Raw genomic sequence first — 21,060 nt, forward strand, 5'->3', positions numbered from 1 at the left:
TATGCATACATAAATAAATAAATAAATAAATAAATAAATAAATAAATAAATAAATAAATAAATAAATAAATAAATAAATAAATAAATAAATAAATAAATAAATAAATAAATAGTGATGATCGCTGGGAGTAGTCACTAGTGATGGTCGCTGGGAGTAGTCACTAGCGATGGTCGCTGGGAGTAGTCACTAGCGATGGTCGCTGGGAGTAGTCACTAGCGATGGTCGCTGGGAGTAGTCACTAGTGATGGTCGCTGGGAGTAGTCACTAGCGATGGTCGCTGGGAGTAGTCACTAGCGATGGTCGCTGGGAGTGATCGCTAGTAATGGTAGCTAGGAGTGGTTGCTCTCATGAAGTGGTAGTTACCGTGTACTGGCAACAGTGCTGTAGCTGTCCCTAACCTGCAACAACAACAACTACGGGCAGTAGTTGAGGAGGAGGAGCGAGGGAGAGGTGGTGAAGGTGTGCCTGGCGTGTCACTGGGCGAGGAACATCACTCTTACTACCAAGTTCTCTGTGAGTTAATATCTTTGATACCACTACGCTCCTACATGTTTGCTACTAACTACAGCAATATCTTTACTGCATATATGTAAAGATAACTTTACGAGCGAAGGGTATGCAGGTGCTGAAGCCGCTGTGTGAATAGGCTATGTAACACCACCAGGTTACTGTACTCTTATTTTAATTAAAACGATATGCCTATACATTGTCAGGTTTGGTTAGAAGGAACTGGTTTGTTTTGGGTTTACAATGGAACTGTATTGGGTACGAAGCAACTTGTAACGTACGTTTATGTTACGTTGTTGGGTTGATTAGATACACTGTTTAGTGAGTTTCATATTTATTTACTAGTCCTGGATACAGCAGTGTCGTAGACGTTGAGACGAAGCCTGGAGCAGAGCAGAGAGCTGAGTGTTTACCTGGTTGATGGGGTTCTGGGAGTTCTTCTACTCCCCAAGCCCGGCCCGAGGCCAGGCTTGACTTGTGAGAGTTTGGTCCACCAGGCTGTTGCTTGGAGCAGCCCGCAGGCCCACATACCCACCACAGCCCGGTTGGTCCGGCACTCCTTGGAGGAATAAATCTAGTTTCCTCTTGAAACTTTCCTCTTGATCTAGTGTGGCCGGAGTCATGGAGCTCTATGCGGGAGAGCGTGGCGGCTCGATTGGGAATTGCGAGTCTGAACTCGGGGAGCGAGAACGTTGTAGCTAGATGCGGTCGTAGTCTGCTGTCTGCTCTGTGTCGAGGCTGTAGCGTCTTGGGTCGATTAGAACTGCCCACGCCGAGTACTACATTCTTGACTGGAGATTGTACTGGTTTGCTATTCTCAAATTGCTAGCTTATATACGGTGACTACACCTCACAGTAAGATAGGCGGGTGGAAAAACCGTTACCTGTAAATAGTGATAGGACTATAGCTTGTGTAATTAGTTATTCTATTAAGATAATGACATAATGGAGCGAGTATATGGATTACTCGCTACAAACTTATATCCTACAGGATGGGGTTTTTGGCACGCTCGCCCTCTGTAGTCGCATTATTGCACATACTGTATCAGGTCAAATACAGTAGTCATCAAAATTAAATATATTTTTTATTTGTTCTTACATTCTTGTAAAGCCACCAACACTCATAGGATTTTGGACAGGTCCTTAATCTTAATTTTCCCCGGAATACGACCCCCCAAATCGTTTAACAACCGGGCACCCATTGACTGCTGGGTGACCAGAGGCGTATAGTTAAGGATAGGTGCCTAGTCGATCCTCCGAGGCCAGGATACGAATTCAGGTCAAATCACTAGTGAAGCACTGGGAGTGTGTTTTACCACTGCACCATAGGGACTGCTAATTTATGAAAAACGGCATTGGAAAGGTAAGCCAACCCTGTTAGATCATTGTTAGCACAGTTTGCTCACAACCGACTGAACCCAAGTTTGATTGGTGAGCAGGATGAGACATTTGGGCACATTTCCTTAAGGTAAAGTCGCCCATAATTTGACACTTGCCAGTCCTAGAACATTGGTGGCTTACTAACCTTCCAAATCCTCCATTAATTGCTTCAGCAACTCCCAAAAATTACCACTGCATATACATATACAGTATTCCAAAATTTCATATGGTAATGTAATAGATATTCCGAATTAAATACAAAATCCCACGGGACTTGAACAGCTCCCAATGTGAACAGCTCGGCACTTGAACGCTGTGTTCATGTCCAGTAGTCATCCGTTAGCGCAGCACTCAAATGTAAACAAGTATGCTTGTATTCTGTAAGGAAAACATGCAGCGAGTGTCAAGATGTAAATAGAAAAAATCAGAAATGGGAAAGAACCCCAGAACCACAACTACCTCAAGTTATTGTGGTAGGTGACTCCCCTGCCAAACAATATCATCCCTCCTCTTCCTCACCCACCTTCTATATGCCATCACCTCTCCTAAGTGAGATTATATTGGCATTTATTTCATTTATTTATTGTATTGATATGTGTACTGTATTTTTGTGGTCTAGAACAGATTAATCCAACTTATATTAGTCTTTATAGGAAAATCTTGTTTGGTACTGAAACAGATCGGCACTCAACTGGTCTTGTGAAACCAATTACGTTTGAGTACCGAGGTTCCACTGTATTTTGGAAATAGGTTTATGACTAATATTTTCGACATAAAAGTGCATGTTCCTTATGAGAATTGTAACAAATTTTTTTTACTATCAAAATGTAGATATTTAAAGTAAATAATTTTTTCTTTCAGTTAGTTGTAGGACCCACAAGTTTAGAGTAACAGACTAGTAGACACCTTGGAAAATTAATAATAGGTCTACTATGAGTTCAAACACAAGTGTGGAAAAACTATTTATCAGTATTCAGGCGGGCAAATGAGATTTTTCCAACGACTTGGGAAGCACATCACAGTTCTACAGGTCAGTTCAATGACCTGGGAAGCACTTCACACTCACACAACTAATCAACTACCAATGCTCACTGGTTCCCATGATGTATGCTACTGAACATGAATTGTGCATCATGGTATGGTTAGGCCTTACTGATTTATTATACTGTACACTACACTGCTTCTTCTACAATCGATGTCCATAAAATTGGTCCCTCATGCCTCAGACAGCACTCAGGCCCCCCCTTACTTATGTCTTTGAATATGTTAGATATTAAGTTGCTGCACATCCTATAAAGTGTACTCATAATATATATATATATATATATATATATATATATATATATAATATATATATATATATATATATATATATATATATATATATATATATATATATATATATATATATATATATATATATATATATATATATATATATATATATATATATATATATATATATATATATATATATATATATATATATATATATATATATATATATATATATATATATATATAGTCGTACTTAGTAGCCAGAACGCACTTCTCAGCCTACTATGCAAGGCCCGATTTGCCTAATAAGCCAAGTTTTCATGAACTAATTATTTTTCGACTACCTAACCTACCTAACCTAACCTAACTTTTTCGGCTACCTAACCTAACCTATAAAGATAGGTTAGGTTAGGTAGGGTTGGTTAGGTTCGGTCATATATCTACGTTAATTTTAACTCCAATAAAATAAAATTGACCTCATACATAGAGAAAAGGGTTGCTTTATCATTTCATAAGAAAAAAAATATAGTAAATATATTAATTCAGGAAAACTTGGCTTATTAGGCAAATCGGGCCTTGAATAGTAGGCTGAGAAGTGAGTTCTGGCTACTAGGTACGACATATATATATATATATATATATATATATATATATATATATATATATATATATATATATATATATTATTAAATATGACCGAAAAAGTAAGATTAATAATTCTAACACGAATTTTCTCAATCTTTCGTACATTACGCTTCACTGTTGGAGGTAAATAAAAAATCACTTCTCCAAAATTCATTTTTATTTCTAGTCTGACGCGACACGGGCGCGTTTCGTAAAACTTATTACATTTTCAAAGACTTCACAAATACACAACTGATTAGAACTTGCGTTTCCCTGATTTTATATCTACATTTGAGTGAGGTGGGAAGGGTGATGTGGCATTACATTTGAGTGAGGTGGGAAGGGTGATGTGGCATTAACACAAGACAGAACACTAGGGGATATTAATAGGGTATTAAAAGTATCAACACAAGACAGAACAGAAACAATGGGTATTGAATAGAAGTGTTTGTAGAAAGCCTATTGGTCCATATTTCTTGATGCTTCTATATTGGAGCGGAGTCTTGAGGTGGGTAGAATATAGTTGTGCAATAATTGGCTGTTGATTGCTGGTGTTGACTTCTTGATGTGTAGTGCCTCGCAAACGTCAAGCCGCCTGCTATCGCTGTATCTATCGATGATTTCTGTGTTGTTTACTAGGATTTCTCTGGCGATGGTTTGGTTATGGGAAGAGATTATATGTTCCTTAATGGAGCCCTGTTGTTTATGCATCGTTAAACGCCTAGAAAGAGATGTTGTTGTCTTGCCTATATACTGGGTTTTTTGGAGCTTACAGTCCCCAAGTGGGCATTTGAAGGCATAGACGACGTTAGTCTCTTTTAAAGCGTTCTGTTTTGTGTCTGGAGAGTTTCTCATGAGTAGGCTGGCCGTTTTTCTGGTTTTATAGTAAATCGTCAGTTGTATCCTCTGATTTTTGTCTGTAGGGATAACGTTTCTATTAACAATATCTTTCAGGACCCTTTCCTCTGTTTTATGAGCTGTGGAAAAGAAGTTCCTGTAAAATAGTCTAATAGGGGGTATAGGTGTTGTGTTAGTTGTCTCTTCGGAGGTTGCATGGCTTTTCACTTTCCTTCTTATGATGTCTTCGATGAAACCATTGGAGAAGCCGTTATTGACTAGGACCTGCCTTACCCTACAGAGTTCTTCGTCGACTTGCTTCCATTCTGAGCTGTGGCTGAGAGCACGGTCGACGTATGCGTTAACAACACTCCTCTTGTACCTGTCAGGGCAGTCGCTGTTGGCATTTAGGCACATTCCTATGTTTGTTTCCTTTGTGTAGACTGCAGTGTGGAAACCTCCGCCCTTTTCCATGACTGTTACATCTAGAAAAGGCAGCTTCCCATCCTTTTCCGTCTCGTAAGTGAAACGCAGCACGGAACTCTGCTCAAATGCCTCCTTCAGCTCCTGCAGATGTCTGACATCAGGTACCTGTGTAAAAATGTCGTCAACATACCTGCAGTATATGGCCGGTTTCAAGTTCATGTCGACTAAGACTTTTTGCTCGATGGTACCCATGTAGAAGTTTGCAAACAGGACACCTAGGGGAGAACCCATGGCGACCCCATCTACTTGCTTATACATGTGCCCATCCGGGCTAAAGAAGGGTGCCTCTTTAGTACAAGCTTGGAGTAGTTTCCTCAGAATACTTTCTGGGATGTCAAGAGGAGTACAGGCTGGATCACGATACACTCTGTCGGCTATCATTCCGATTGTCTCGTCCACAGGTACGTTGGTAAACAGCGATTCTACGTCCAACGAGGCTCTTATCCCTGTGGCCCGTGCGCCCCGCAGTAAGTCCACAAATTCCTTTGGAGACTTCAGGCTGAAGGCGCAAGGAACATAAGGAGTCAGCAGGCCGTTGAGTCGCTTCGCCAGTCTGTACGTGGGTGTGAGTATCTGGCTAATGATTGGCCGAAGTGGGTTTCCAGGCTTGTGCGTCTTGACATTTCCATACGCATATCCAGGTTTATATTCCCCAATGATCTTTGGCAGGTGGAGTCCGGATTTCTTGGCGTTCACAGTTTCGATCAGTTTGTTGACCTTTGCTTTTAATTCGGCTGTAGTGTCCTTCGTTGCCCTTTGGAACTTAGTTTGGTCAGAGAGTATGATGTTCATTTTCGCCAGATATTCGTCTTTTTTAAGAATGACATATATTGGCGACTTGTCACCTCTCCTGACAACTATCTCCTTGTTCTCACGAAGGCTTTTAGCTGCCGCTTTAAGCTCGGGGGACAATATGGTGCTTCTGTAGTTGCCTCGATTCTTTCCTCCTTCTGCAATAAGTTCTGCTTGTAAGGTATCTTTGGTAGTGACCTTCTTAGTGGTAGTGACTAAGTTCCAAAGGGCAACGAAGGACACTACAGCCGAATTAAAAGCAAAGGTCAACAAACTGATCGAAACTGTGAACGCCAAGAAATCCGGACTCCACCTGCCAAAGATCATTGGGGAATATAAACCTGGATATGCGTATGGAAATGTCAAGACGCACAAGCCTGGAAACCCACTTCGGCCAATCATTAGCCAGATACCCACACCCACGTACAGACTGGCGAAGCGACTCAACGGCCTGCTGACTCCTTATGTTCCTTGCGCCTTCAGCCTGAAGTCTCCAAAGGAATTTGTGGACTTACTGCGGGGCGCACGGGCCACAGGGATAAGAGCCTCGTTGGACGTAGAATCGCTGTTTACCAACGTACCTGTGGACGAGACAATCGGAATGATAGCCGACAGAGTGTATCGTGATCCAGCCTGTACTCCTCTTGACATCCCAGAAAGTATTCTGAGGAAACTACTCCAAGCTTGTACTAAAGAGGCACCCTTCTTTAGCCCGGATGGGCACATGTATAAGCAAGTAGATGGGGTCGCCATGGGTTCTCCCCTAGGTGTCCTGTTTGCAAACTTCTACATGGGTACCATCGAGCAAAAAGTCTTAGTCGACATGAACTTGAAACCGGCCATATACTGCAGGTATGTTGACGACATTTTTACACAGGTACCTGATGTCAGACATCTGCAGGAGCTGAAGGAGGCATTTGAGCAGAGTTCCGTGCTGCGTTTCACTTACGAGACGGAAAAGGATGGGAAGCTGCCTTTTCTAGATGTAACAGTCATGGAAAAGGGCGGAGGTTTCCACACTGCAGTCTACACAAAGGAAACAAACATAGGAATGTGCCTAAATGCCAACAGCGACTGCCCTGACAGGTACAAGAGGAGTGTTGTTAACGCATACGTCGACCGTGCTCTCGGCCACAGCTCAGAATGGAAGCAAGTCGACGAAGAACTCTGTAGGGTAAGGCAGGTCCTAGTCAATAACGGCTTCTCCAATGGTTTCATCGAAGACATCATAAGAAGGAAAGTGAAAAGCCATGCAACCTCCGAAGAGACAACTAACACAACACCTATACCCCCTATTAGACTATTTTACAGGAACTTCTTTTCCACAGCTCATAAAACAGAGGAAAGGGTCCTGAAAGATATTGTTAATAGAAACGTTATCCCTACAGACAAAAATCAGAGGATACAACTGACGATTTACTATAAAACCAGAAAAACGGCCAGCCTACTCATGAGAAACTCTCCAGACACAAAACAGAACGCTTTAAAAGAGACTAACGTCGTCTATGCCTTCAAATGCCCACTTGGGAACTGTAAGCTCCAAAAAACCCAGTATATAGGCAAGACAACAACATCTCTTTCTAGGCGTTTAACGATGCATAAACAACAGGGCTCCATTAAGGAACATATAATCTCTTCCCATAACCAAACCATCGCCAGAGAAATCCTAGTAAACAACACAGAAATCATCGATAGATACAGCGATAGCAGGCGGCTTGACGTTTGCGAGGCACTACACATCAAGAAGTCAACACCAGCAATCAACAGCCAATTATTGCACAACTATATTCTACCCACCTCAAGACTCCGCTCCAATATAGAAGCATCAAGAAATATGGACCAATAGGCTTTCTACAAACACTTCTATTCAATACCCATTGTTTCTGTTCTGTCTTGTGTTGATACTTTTAATACCCTATTAATATCCCCTAGTGTTCTGTCTTGTGTTAATGCCACATCACCCTTCCCACCTCACTCAAATGTAATGCCACATCACCCTTCCCACCTCACTCAAATGTAGATATAAAATCAGGGAAACGCAAGTTCTAATCAGTTGTGTATTTGTGAAGTCTTTGAAAATGTAATAAGTTTTACGAAACGCGCCCGTGTCGCGTCAGACTAGAAATAAAAATGAATTTTGGAGAAGTGATTTTTTATTTACCTCCAACAGTGAAGCGTAATGTACGAAAGATTGAGAAAATTCGTGTTAGAATTATTAATCTTACTTTTTCGGTCATATTTAATAATATATGTCTACAGGAAAGACTGCTACCAAAATATACTAATATATATATATATATATATATATATATATATATATATATATATATATATATATATATATATATATATATATATATATATATATATATATATAATGTCTTGCCTAGTAGCCAGAACGCACTTCTCAGCCTACTATGCAAGGCCCGATTTGCCTAATAAACTAAGTTTTCATGAATTAATTGGTTTTCGACTACCTAACCTAACTTTTTCGGCTACCTAACCTAACCTATTAAGATAGGCTAGGTTAGGTAGGGTTGGTTAGGTTCGGTCATATATCTACGTTAATTTTAACTCCAATAAAAAAAAATTGACCTCATACAAATGATCAAATGCCATACTACTAGTCATCAGTCGTAGGGTTCTTTGTAAGCCTCCCAGGGACCATGAGCCAGAACCTGGCCCCCTCAGAGGTGAAGGGACCAATGGCCTATGAACACTTTAGATTTAAAGTAAGTCATCTTTCCATCGACCAGAGAAAACACCCAGAAAGGTAAGCGAATCAAAACTGACTACTTCCTGGTTGAAAAGTGTGACCTACGTCCTCAAAAGAGCAAAAGAACTTCTCCCACAAGGAAAACAGACATGCAAAACTTCATCCAACTACCCCCCTGCTCATTAGTGCCATCCCATCCCTGCAGGAGGGGAAGCCGGCCCAAGTGAACTGGGCCACCCACCAGTCAGTTCTTGAATGATGAAAGCTGCCGACCAGAGGAAGGGAGGGTGTCAGGGAGCCTTTGGGGCTCACCCAGAAACTGTTGTTTCATTTTCATTCAATGCTGGTTTTCTGTGGGGGAAGCCTAGTTTGTTTCCTGAAGCTAACTACCCATAGAGAAGGAAAATCAAGGATTGACCAGGGAGGCGGCAGCACCGTAGGTCTCGATCTGAGGAAGAGACAGTAGGCCGTGACAGATGGACCAAAGAAACACAAGACCGCAGAGGGCCTGCTGGGAAGTTCACTAGATACCTGGCGGCCATAACTCTGTTAGACCTCCAAAAATCTGTGCCCAAAAAATGTCCCAAGACGGCTGTCTTTGGGAATAGTGCATTGTAATAGTGCATAGTAATAAAGTAAGTGCATTGCAAGCCGGAAGAAAGCAGAAATTCCCTTAGGATATTACAGGCAAAAAATCAGTGTATAAATCGAGTAACTGGCAACAGGTGGCATCCTGCCCCTGACCTGGGACAAACAACGGTCAACTAGACAGTCCCAAGAGGACCATATTTTCTCCACAAGGCGATAAGTACCCCCACACAAACTTGAACAAATAAACATATGTAATATTATAAATATACTGTATACATATTATATATACATACATATAATATTATAAATATATGCATATAATATTATAACATCACAAACCCAACATGGAGGTGTGTGGAGGCTGCTTTAAGTCACTTCGGAAGAGTGTTGTAGGCATTGTATGTAACATTTGTAACATAAGATTTCACCTGACGTGTACAGGATTACCTACACAATATGCAAATCGGGAAGGTAACTACTGGATCTGTCAAAGAGACAGACAGATGTGGGAAAACATCACCAAACTAATGAATAACATTCCTGAAGTATACAGGCTACAATTCACACAAAAACTACCAGAAATATATGCAGAGTATATAAAGACAGCAACGAACTCTGAGCACAACCCAGGGACTGAGAATTTAGAGAGTCAAAGTAGCAATGTAGAAGGGCATAGTGTCGAGGTACGCAAAAATGAAGGCAATATTGTAGAGCAAACTGGTGATATGAATAAGGAGAGAAAAAATGAGACGAATGAGAACACAAATGAGAAAGACGAAAGCAACAAGGAGAAAGATAAGGGCGATACCGAGAATGAATGCAGAAACGAGAAAGTTGGAACAAAAATCACAGAGATAGCCAAGTCGTGCACGGGTACAAACAAGAATAATACAATCACAGATGAAAATATTTGCAGGTATTATGCAAAAGGACAGTGCCGATATGGGCCCAGAGGCACGGAATGTTCATTTATGCACCCACAGAAGTGCCAAAACTGGTTAGGGAAAGGCAGATGTCGTTTTGATACAGAGTGTAGATATTTTCACCCTAAGCTATGCAAACTCTCAGTTAATGAGAGGAAATGCTACGATCTTCATTGCCCCGACTTCCACGTCAGAGGTACACAGCGCTATATGAGAGAGGAAGTACAATATAATAGCCCTAAAATTTTTTTAGAAGCGGGTACAAACAGAGGGAGAAACAGACAGGCAGAAACGTGGCAGGAGTACGGATGAAGAGGGGAAAATGCCCAAAACTGGACTACGGTTCATCATCAAGCCCACACATACTACACCCCCCAACTACACAGAGACTACCACACTCCCCAGTATCACTTCCAAAACTGGACAAACCATTGCCACAACAACACACCCTGGGTCAGGGTAGAGAGGAGGGAGAACTACCAAAACCTTCCAGAAGTTACACACAACATGGACAATCATTCATATTTGCAAACATTCAAGGTTTAAAGCCAAAGTCAAGAAATAAAGTTAAGTTCATAAATGGCCTCCTATTAGAGTCACTCAATATTTGGGGCATTCACGGAAACTCATACAAAAGATTACATGGATGGTGAAATCTGGATTCCAAATTATAATTTATATATATGTGATAGAAAAACTAGGTCAAATGGAGGAGTAGGTCTGTATATTAAAGAAGACCTGGTATGCACAGAACTACTAAACTCAACTAATGAGGTGGTAGAGGTACTTGGAATTAAGGTAGAGAAACTAAACCTAATTATTATTCTAATATATAAACCGCCAGATACAATGGTTGAGGAATTCAGAGAGCAGATGCACAAAATAGAGAACATACTTGACAACCTAGCAAACCTAGCTCCGGATATTATCTTCCTTGGAGATTTCAATTTACCGAGTCTAAGATGGAGAATGGCAAACACAAATATCATAGCAGGGAATGACCCGGGAAATAACCAACCACAGGTCAGAGAACTTTTGAGATTCTGTGACAAATTCTCGCTCAATCAACAGATTACAGAACCAACTAGGAACGAAAACACACTAGACTTGTTATTCACAAACAATGATGAACTAATCAGAGACATCACAATCTCAGATACTTCATACTCAGACCATAAGCTCATTGAAGTGCGAACTAGCATAAATAACGGTAGTAGGTCTAAGAGACCCAACAAGCGAGAAGGAATATTCAATCAATTCAATTTCAACAATAAGCGGATTGACTGGGAAAAAATAAATGTAGACCTTGCAACCATTCAATGGGAGACGGTCTTAAGCGACAAAACTCCCACACAGGGAATAGCTCAACTGACAGCTGAAGCTTACAAGGTCTGCTTGAAGCACGTGCCTGTGAGGAGGGGCAGAAAGAGGACCACTCTAGAAAGAGAACACAGACGACTGTACAGGAGAAGGAAGAAAATAACGGAAATGCTTCGGCAGACACAACTATCACAAGCAAGGAAAACAAGCCTAAGCAGGGAGATCGAAGAAATAGAACAAACGTTGAAGCGATCATATGAGTCTGAGGAAATGGAATTGGAACAGAAAGCTATACAAGAGATATCTTGAGGTTATCTTGAGATGATTTCGGGGCTTTTAGTGTCCCCGCGGCCCGGTCCTCGACCAGGCCTCCACCCCCAGGAAGCAGCCCGTGACAGCTGACTAACTCCCAGGTACCTATTTACTGCTAGGTAACAGGGGTATTCAGGGTGAAAGAAACTTTGCCCATTTGTTTCTGCCTCGTGCGGGAATCGAACCCGCGCCACAGAATTACGAGTCCTGCGCGCTATCCACCAGGCTACGAGGCCCCATAAATAAGATAAGATAAGGAGATAAAGAAAAATCCGAAATATTTTTTCACATACGCAAAATCCAAATCCAAAACCTCGACCAGTATTGGACCGTTAATTACAAATGAAGGTACGTACACAGAGGACAACAAAGAGATTAGTGAAATTCTAAGAAGCCAGTATGAGGCTATGTTTAGCACACCAATAAACAACATGAAAGTTGATGACCCAGACAGCTTCTTTATGAATGACATTCAAGCTGCAGATAATATAACGGATGTTACCACAAACTCGGAAGACTTTGAAAGAGAAATTGACAATATGCCTATGCACTCAGCTCCTGGGCCTGACTCATGGAATTCAATATTCATAAAGAAATGTAAAGTACCAGTAGCGAGAGCACTCAGCGTAATATGGAGAAAGAGCCTGGATACAGGGGAGATACCAGCAGCACTTAAATCGGCAGATATAGCTCCGTTGCACAAGGGGGGGAGTAAAGTCTTGGCAAAAAATTATAGGCCAGTTGCACTAACATCACACATAATAAAAGTGTTTGAAAGAGTGATTAGGAACCAAATTTCTAGTTTTATGGAAAACAATGAATTGCACAATCCAGGACAACATGGATTTAGAGTGGGTAGATCCTGTCTGTCACAGTTACTCAACCACTATGACAAAATCACAGAAGTCCTAGAAGAAAAGCAAAATGCAGATGTTGTATACACAGACTTTGCAAAGGCAAAATTTGCAAAATTTTTTTTTTTTTTGTATGCGCTTGTGGGAATCAAATGGTATATAGCCATGCGCCATTTAAGGGTTAAAGTAATTATTATATATCATGCCATGAGTCCCAGGAAAGTCAGTGGTAAGGCTCAACACACGAAATCCCATGTAAGGATGACCATGGAGCAGAAACAAGAGATCATTCGTAAATATGATGATGATGTGCGGGTTGTTGGACTGGCTAGGCAGTACAACAAATCTCGGTCAACGATATCCACCATACTGGCTAAGAAAAAGGACATTATGGGTGCTAAAGTGATGTATCATTACAGACAGTTGTTAAAACGAAGGGAAAAACAAATGTCTTTTGACAAATTTGTAGTGAGACAAACAAGCACTGAACCACAACCAGGCTCTAGTGGTATTCAGGCAAAACGTAGGAGAGAGAGTACCCCAGAGAAAACATCACTGCCTGATGTGATAATGGAAGGGAACTCCCCTTCCAAACAGTAACAACTCTCCTCCTCCCCCATCATCACCATCTTCCATATGCCATCAAGAGCCCTCCATAAATGTCAGATAAACTTAGGTACTGTATTGTAGTTAGAAAAAACATTGTATTCAGTATAAAATGTATTTGTATGTTAATATTTTGGAGGGTGGGGAATGGATTAATTCAAATCCCTTTATTTCTTATGGGAAAAATCGCTTCGACTTACGACATTTCGACTTACGATGCGTCTCTGGGAACGGATTAGCATCGTAAGTCGAGGCCCCATTGTGTAATATACAGTACAACCTCGATTCAACGTACTATATGGGACCAACCCCAGTTCGTTGGAGCGTTGGATTCGTTGCAAGAGGTGACGTTCAGGAGGCGTTTGTGTCAGTGTCTTTTTTTTTCTTGTACACAATAAAAATACATTATCATATTACATACTCTACCTATATATTACTTCTCTACTAAAAAATACTGTAATTCGTAAATTTACCTTATTGTTGAAGTTATGTCCATCATGAAGTTTCGTGAAGTTGTGAATGCTCTACATTAAATACGTACTGCAGTGCATTATGCCGTTAGCACTGTGTTGATTAAAAGTAGTTCTGCTGTATGTTGAGTACTACAATACAGTTCATGAAAACTATTGTACACTAAAATTACTGCAACTTTAATTTTAACACTGTGTACACACTTAAATATAACACTTGTTCTAACTGTTCACGCTGCACACGATGTTTTTAGATGTTTGCATCAGCTTTTCTGGTGCTCGCTGCTGTTGTGGGTTCAGTTGCTTCTGAGCTGGTGCTGGCTGCTGTTGTACCAGTGCTGGGTACAACTGTGCTCGTGCTGGGTACGGCTGTTGTACCAGTGCTGGGTACAACTGTGCTCGTGCTGGGTACGGCTGTGCTCGTGCTGGGTACGGCTGTTCTCGTGCTGGGTACGGCTGTTCTCGTGCAGGGTTCGGCTGTTCTCGTGCTGGGTTCGGCTGTTCTCGTGCTTGGTACGGCTGTTCTCGTGCCGGGTACGGCTGTTCTCGTGCCGGGTACGGCTGTTCTCGTGCCGGGTACGGCTGTTCTCGTGCCGGGTACGGCTGTTCTCGTGCCGGGTACGGCTGTTCTCGTGCCGGGTACGGCTGTTCTCGTGCCGGGTACGGCTGTTCTCGTGCCGGGTACGGCTGTTCTCGTGCCGGGTACGGCTGTTCTCGTGCCGGGTACGGCTGTTCTCGTGCCGGGTACGGCTGTTCTCGTGCCGGGTACGGCTGTTCTCGTGCCGGGTACGGCTGTTCTCGTGCCGGGTACGGCTGTTCTCGTGCCGGGTACGGCTGTTCTCGTGCCGGGTACGGCTGTTCTCGTGCCGGGTACGGCTGTTCTCGTGCCGGGTACGGCTGTTCTCGTGCCGGGTACGGCTGTTCTCGTGCCGGGTACGGCTGTTCTCGTGCCGGGTACGGCTGTTCTCGTGCCGGGTACGGCTGTTCTCGTGCCGGGTACGGCTGTTCTCGTGCCGGGTACGGCTGTTCTCGTGCCGGGTACGGCTGTTCTCGTGCCGGGTACGGCTGTTCTCGTGCCGGGTACGGCTGTTCTCGTGCCGGGTACGGCTGTTCTCGTGCCGGGTTCGGCGGTTCTCGTGCCGGGTACGGCGGTTCTCGTGTTGGGTACGGCGGTTCTCGTGCCGGGTACGGCTGTTCTCGTGCCGGGTACGGCTGTTCTCGTGCCGGGTACGGCTGTTCTCGTGCCGGGTACGGCTGTTCTCGTGCCGGGTACGGCTGTTCTCGTGCCGGGTACGGCTGTTCTCGTGCCGGGTACGGCTGTTCTCGTGCCGGGTACGGCTGTTCTCGTGCCGGGTACGGCTGTTCTCGTGCCGGGTACGGCGGTTCTCGTGCCGGGTACGGCTGTTCTCGTGTTGGGTACGGCGGTTCTCGTGCCGGGTACGGCTGTTCTCGTGCCGGGTACGGCTGTTCTCGTGCCGGGTACGGCTGTTCTCGTGCCGGGTACGGCTGTTCTCGTGTTGGGTACGGCGGTTCTCGTTCTGGTTGATTTTCTGCTACTAGTTCTTGCAAAATATTGCTTCATTTTTGGCATTAATAAGGCACTATTAGTAAGCCCCTGAGACATTTTGTTTTATAACCAAAGAGCTGTAGTAAAAAAATGGTCAATTCCACGATTATTCTTCCACCGGCAGATAAATACTGTACGTCAATCACAGACAAAGCTAAGGGCACTGGGTGCATACTGTACAAACGCAGACTAAGTCTATACGTACACCCTTCAGTAGGCTGGTGTTTAAGCCTGATCCAGTAACATAAATTTCTCTTAAATATTCAATTTACATCAAATTATATATTTTTGGGTTATATATTTAGTTTAGCAACATTATTACGATAATAAGAGCTATAAAAAATACTTTGAACTGATTTATTAATTTTATTATTTCGAAGCCTTAGATCGCTGAACTGTGGCGACGAAATCGAACACAACAAGCATGGTGTTGTATGGACAGGGATTAGACCTGTCCACTCGTGCTGGAGTTGTGCTGCCAATAACGTGAATAATTTCTCAAATAGCAGATATCTATCTTATTACAGTATATTTTTGGTTTTATTTAGTTTATTTTAATTAGGATAATAAAAAGTTATTAAAACACCAGTTTTAGGAATGATTTATTAATGTGAAACGTTCAAAGCCATGGGTCACTGAACTATGACAACACAAATGAAAGTGAGTGAAACCTCACTGTAAAGTGAGGGTTACTGTACAGTATTCCTTTATCTGTCCACCCTCACTCGTCTTGTTTCATCACAGAAAATGTATATAAGAAGATTTCAACATATTAGCTAGCTATTGACGCTTCAGCCTTTAAATTAATTTACAAAGATACGTGTGCCACAAATCGGTGAACGAAAATCATTGAAACTCAATCGTTCACTTGTGTGGACGACTCTGGCTGGTGTTTGGTTAATATGCGTCATTTCTTGTGGACCATTCTGGCTGGTGTTTGGTTCATATGATTCACTTGTTGTGTGGTCCACTTGTGTGATCCAACTTGTCTTATGAAGGAATTATTAATTGTAATCTGAGATGGTATGGTAAAGTTTTCTACCACTGTGAACTCTGTCCCAACATCGTAAGCTTGTGGACCACTTGTGGACCACATGTGCAGTCCACTTGTGTGGTCCACTTGTGTGGTCCACTTGTGTGGTCCACTTGTGTGGTCCACTTGTGTGGTCCACTTGTGTGATCGAACTTGTCATATGAAGGAATTAATAATTGTAATCTGTGATAGAATGTGAAAGTTTTCCACCAGTCTGTGAACTCTGTCTCGAAGTCGTAAGCAAATCTAAACATCCCCCGCTTCGGCGAACCATTGTTCGTCGAACCGGGTGAGTAAATCCGGCCTGGAAAGTGTGCGAACTAGCCGGAGATTCGTTGAATCGGGGTACATTGAATCAAGGTTGTACTGTGTGTGTGTAATTACCTAAGTGTAATTACCTAAGTGTAGTTACAGGATGAGAGCTACGCTCGTGGTGTCCCGTCTTCCCAGCACTCTTTGTCATATAACGCTTTGAAACTACTGACGGTCTTGGCCTCCACCACCTTCTCACTTAACTTGTTCCAACCATCTACCACTCTATTTGCGAAAGTGAATTTTCTTATATTTCTTCGGCATCTGTGTTTAGCTAGTTTAAATCTATGACCTCTTGTTCTTGAAGTGCCAGGTCTCAGGAAATCTTCCCTGTCGATTTTATCAATTCCTGTTACTATTTTGTATGTAGTGATCATATCACCTCTTTTTCTTCTGTCTTCTAGTTTTGGCATGTTTAATGCTTCTAACCTCTCCTCGTAGCTCTTACCCTTCAGTTCTGGGAGCCACTTAGTAGCATGTCTTTGCACCTTTTCCAGTTTGTTGATGTGCTTCTTAAGATATGGGCACCACACAACAGCTGCATATTCTAGCTTTGGCCTAAGAAAAGTCGTGAACAATTTCTTTAGTATATCGCCATCCATGTAATTAAATGCAATTCTGAAGTTAGAAAGCATAGCATAGGCTCCTTGCACAATATTCTTTATGGTCCTCAGGTGATAGTTTTCTATCGAGAACCACCCCTAGATCTCTTTCTTTATCAGAATTCTTTAAAGATTTCTCACATAATATATAGGTTGTGTGGGGTCTATGTTCTCCTATTCCACATTCCATAACATGGCATTTATTAACATTAAATTCCATTTGCCAAGTGGCGCTCCATATACTTATTTTGTCCAGGTCATCATGTAGGGCATGACAATCATCTAAATTTCTTATCCTTCCTATTATCTTAGCATCATCAGCAAACATGTTCATATAATTCTGTATACCAACTGGTAGATCATTTATGTACACAATAAACATCACTGGTGCAAGAACTGAACCCTGTGGTACTCCACTTGTGACATTTCTCCATTCCCATACATTGCCTCTGATCACTGCCCTCATTTTTCTATCAGTCAGAAAATTTTTCATCCATGTTAGAAGCTTACCTGTCACCCCTCCAATATTTTCCAGTTTCCAGAACAACCTTTTCCTGTAATATCTCTGTTGCTCGATCATAGAAACTGAGTAAATTCGATACACAGGATCTTCCAGATCGAAAACCATACTGTCTGTCTGATATTATATCATTTCTATCCAGGTGTTCTACTCATTTAGTTTTAATTATTTTTCCAATATTTTGACTATTACACTTGTCAATGATACCGGTCTATAATTAAGGGGGTCTTCCCTGCATCCACTTTTGTAGATTGGAACTATGTTAGCCTTTTTCCACACATCAGCTACAACTCCTGTAAACAGGGATGCCTGAAAAATCAGTTGAAGAGGAATGCTGAGCTCAGGTGTACATTCTCTCAGAACCCATGGTGAAACTCCATCTGGACCAACTGCTTTGTTCTTATTTAGCTCCTTGAGCATTTTTTCCACTTCGTCTCTAGACACCTCTATGTTTTCTATGTTGTTCTCTGGAATTCTTATTGTATCTGGTTGTGCGGTGTTGGCGAAGCTGCTCCGGCTTGTGTTCGGAGTGGATGTCACATCTGCCCTGTTCCGTACGCTTTCTCATGTTTTGTTTCACCTCCGGCCTGCTTATGCGTCGCCTTAGCCGTCCTGGTCCCTGATCAGGGTCCCCTCTTATCTTCTCCTCAGTTTGTGGTAGCCCCTTTGGTTCAGGTTTCTGCTCTTTGGTACTGGTGGTAGGTTTGTACGTTTGCATCCTTTCTCCGTCCTTCTGGCGACTGTCGAGACGGCTGCTTTCCGGAGGGGTCCTTGGGTTATTGAGGCTTGATTGGTTCGGCTGGGGGTGCGTCCTGTGTTGTCCGGTTGCGCTGTTTTGCCGTTACCTGCGTACCATGTCTTGGGATGCGTTTTGGGTTGATCCGGTTCCCCTCGTTCCCTGTTTCAGGGCTCGGTTCTCCCAGGTCGTCTGCAGAGTTTTTAAGTCTTCCAGCTTGCGGTCTGTCCTTGCGCCCGTGCTGTTCGGATGTTTGCAGCTTTTGCTGCTGTGTTGGTGACGTGTAGGGCTCATTTCGGGCACTGGGATTTGAGGGCCGCCCATTCTTTATGCGTGTGCCTGTTCCTGTGCGTTCTTGTTGCCTTGGGTCGCAGGTTGCAGCCTGTTGTCTCGACTTCGCATTGCAGAGTTTGTGGCGGCCGCCTCCCGGATCAGCCCTTTCTTTTCCTTCTCTTTGGGTATGAAACTCCAGGGAGCCGTAGGGGCTTTCCACAGAAAACCAGCGTTGAATGTAATGAAACGCCATTTTCTAGGTGAGCCCCGGAGGCTCCCTGGCAACCCTCCCTCCCACCGGTTGGCGTTTTTTTCGCGTTGGTTGAAGCTTAGCTTCCAAACTGATGCTAGGCAGCTGACGCGGTGAGGTCTGGGGCTCCCCCCTCCCCCTCTTGGAGCGGGGAGGGCTGCGCGGACGATCGACGCGGCAGTAAAGTGTGAAGTTTGCTCGTTTCTATGGGATTGTAGGGAGTTTCTACCTCTCTGTTCGGTTTTTTGTTTTAGTTTTTTACCATGTGGGGTTTGTTTTGTTATGCCTACCTTTCTGTGTGCCTAAGCCAGGTCGATGGCAGATAAGGAAAACCCCAACCACAAGAGGTTTTCCAGTGCCATTGCTCCCTGAAACCTCTCTGAAGGGGCCAGGTTCTGGCGCTGGTCCCTGGTAGGTCTGAACTCCTTAGCTAATGTCCCGGTCTAATATAACATACATTAGCCCGATAAGCTCCAGGGAGCCTCCAGGGCTCGCCCAGAAAATGGCGTTTCATTACATTCAATGCTGGTTTTATCCCCCCTTTGTTACATCTTTTCATCCATTTATATACTGTACTTCAATGAGGTCACCCCCCTACTCTTCTTCTTTGTGAACCCAAATTGTGCTCATTTAACCTCTTCATAAGGAAGGGTTCCAATTCCTGGGATTAGCTTTGTCATCTTTCTATATACTATACTTGTTTATGAATTTGTCCCTTCTGTAGCATGGAGACAAAATTAAATTTCATGATCTAAATGGAGTCTAACAAAGACAAAATATAGCTGGATTTTGGAGGAGTCTTTTGTTATGTACAGTATATGAAGTACCCTGTATGTTTTGCATATACTGTACTGTACTGTGCACGGAATAATTCTTTTCATTATCAATAGGTTTGATTAATGTGAAGTATCCACTATTAGAGAAGACCATGGCTCCAAAAAACACAACTTGCCTTCTCAAGCAACTTCGTTTGTTAATGAAGAACACAGCCCACGTTCCACAAGCACTCAATGCTTACATCATTCCTTCAGGAGATGCACATCAGGTTAGTTATTAATAATAATAATAATAATACTAATAATAATATAAAGGAAAGTGCAGAAGGCCTAGTAAACCATGTCTACTGGTCTACAGCCATCAGCCATACACCCTTGTATGGCTGTGCCAGCTGTGTGTGTGTGTGTGTGGTGGCCAGGTGTTCATGGTACTTTGAGCTACATGCGCTCTGGGTACCCTTCCTAGGGTGCTGTTATAGTGTGTGATGCAATTAAGGCTTGAGAGCAATAGTCACACAATGAAAAATCCCCCAGCTCTATACTTTGACATGTAAAATGGGGGTACTATTAAATCAACTGACTCCACTTTCTCCAGTATAATCACCAAGACTTCACATACACAAATAAAATAAGCTCACCCACAATCAACACTTAATGAAAACCACTAGTGAACACCACATGACCTGCTTAGGAATGGAGACAGAGTCTCAGGCAATTGGCTATTTATCTGATAGCACAATAATGAAGAATTCCCACTCAACCGGGGACTGCTAAAATGATTTGGCTATTGACTCCACTTAGCTGATACACTTGGAAACCTTATATCCTACTTAACTTCAATGGGCCATGCCCTGAGATCACCATCCCATGTCCTCCACACTGCAGCTCCAGGGTACAACTGACTCCAAAAGCACACGCGACTGCCTGCATGCAGCCTGCATGCAGCCTGCATACGGACAAATGCATTTGAACGCCCAAGGCTTAATAATTTCCTTACTAACCATTACTCTGCAAAGCTAGCCTTCATTTACTTAGAAATGATAAGCAAAATTAGCTGATTACTACTGGGCCAATATCTAAGTAAATGAAGCAGTACTAACTAATTACATAATATCTAACACTAGGCCTCTACACAGGCTGGGGATGGCAGGCTTGTCCTGGCTCTGACTGCTGCCACTAGTACACAGGTCTGAGAGTAGCATGACTGTTACACAAGACTAGTAACTTAATATACACTCGCAGGTGAAAGGTATAGGTAACACAGCCTCCGTAATGTAAGCCTATAACTGAAATA

General features: G+C 42.7%; 1 protein-coding gene across 4 annotated transcripts in view; it reads left to right on the forward strand.

The window, feature by feature from the left end:
- Positions 1-319: 319 nt before the first annotated feature.
- ApepP (Aminopeptidase P) overlaps positions 320-21,060 on the forward strand; it is a 334,482-nt gene continuing 313,741 nt past the window's right edge. For 2 of the 4 annotated variants that reach the window (XM_069309419.1, XM_069309420.1), the window contains exons 1-2: positions 384-514; positions 19,881-20,035. In XM_069309419.1, the coding sequence (XP_069165520.1) occupies positions 19,919-20,035 (117 nt within the window). In that variant the 5' untranslated portion in view covers positions 384-514; positions 19,881-19,918. Of the gene's footprint in view, positions 515-19,880; positions 20,036-21,060 lie in introns of all 4 variants that reach the window. The other 2 variants (XM_069309418.1, XM_069309421.1) reach the window with 2 other exon arrangements.

The sequence above is a fragment of the Procambarus clarkii genome, chromosome 65, assembly GCF_040958095.1.
Source record: "Procambarus clarkii isolate CNS0578487 chromosome 65, FALCON_Pclarkii_2.0, whole genome shotgun sequence".
NCBI classification, from domain to species: domain Eukaryota; kingdom Metazoa; phylum Arthropoda; class Malacostraca; order Decapoda; family Cambaridae; genus Procambarus; species Procambarus clarkii.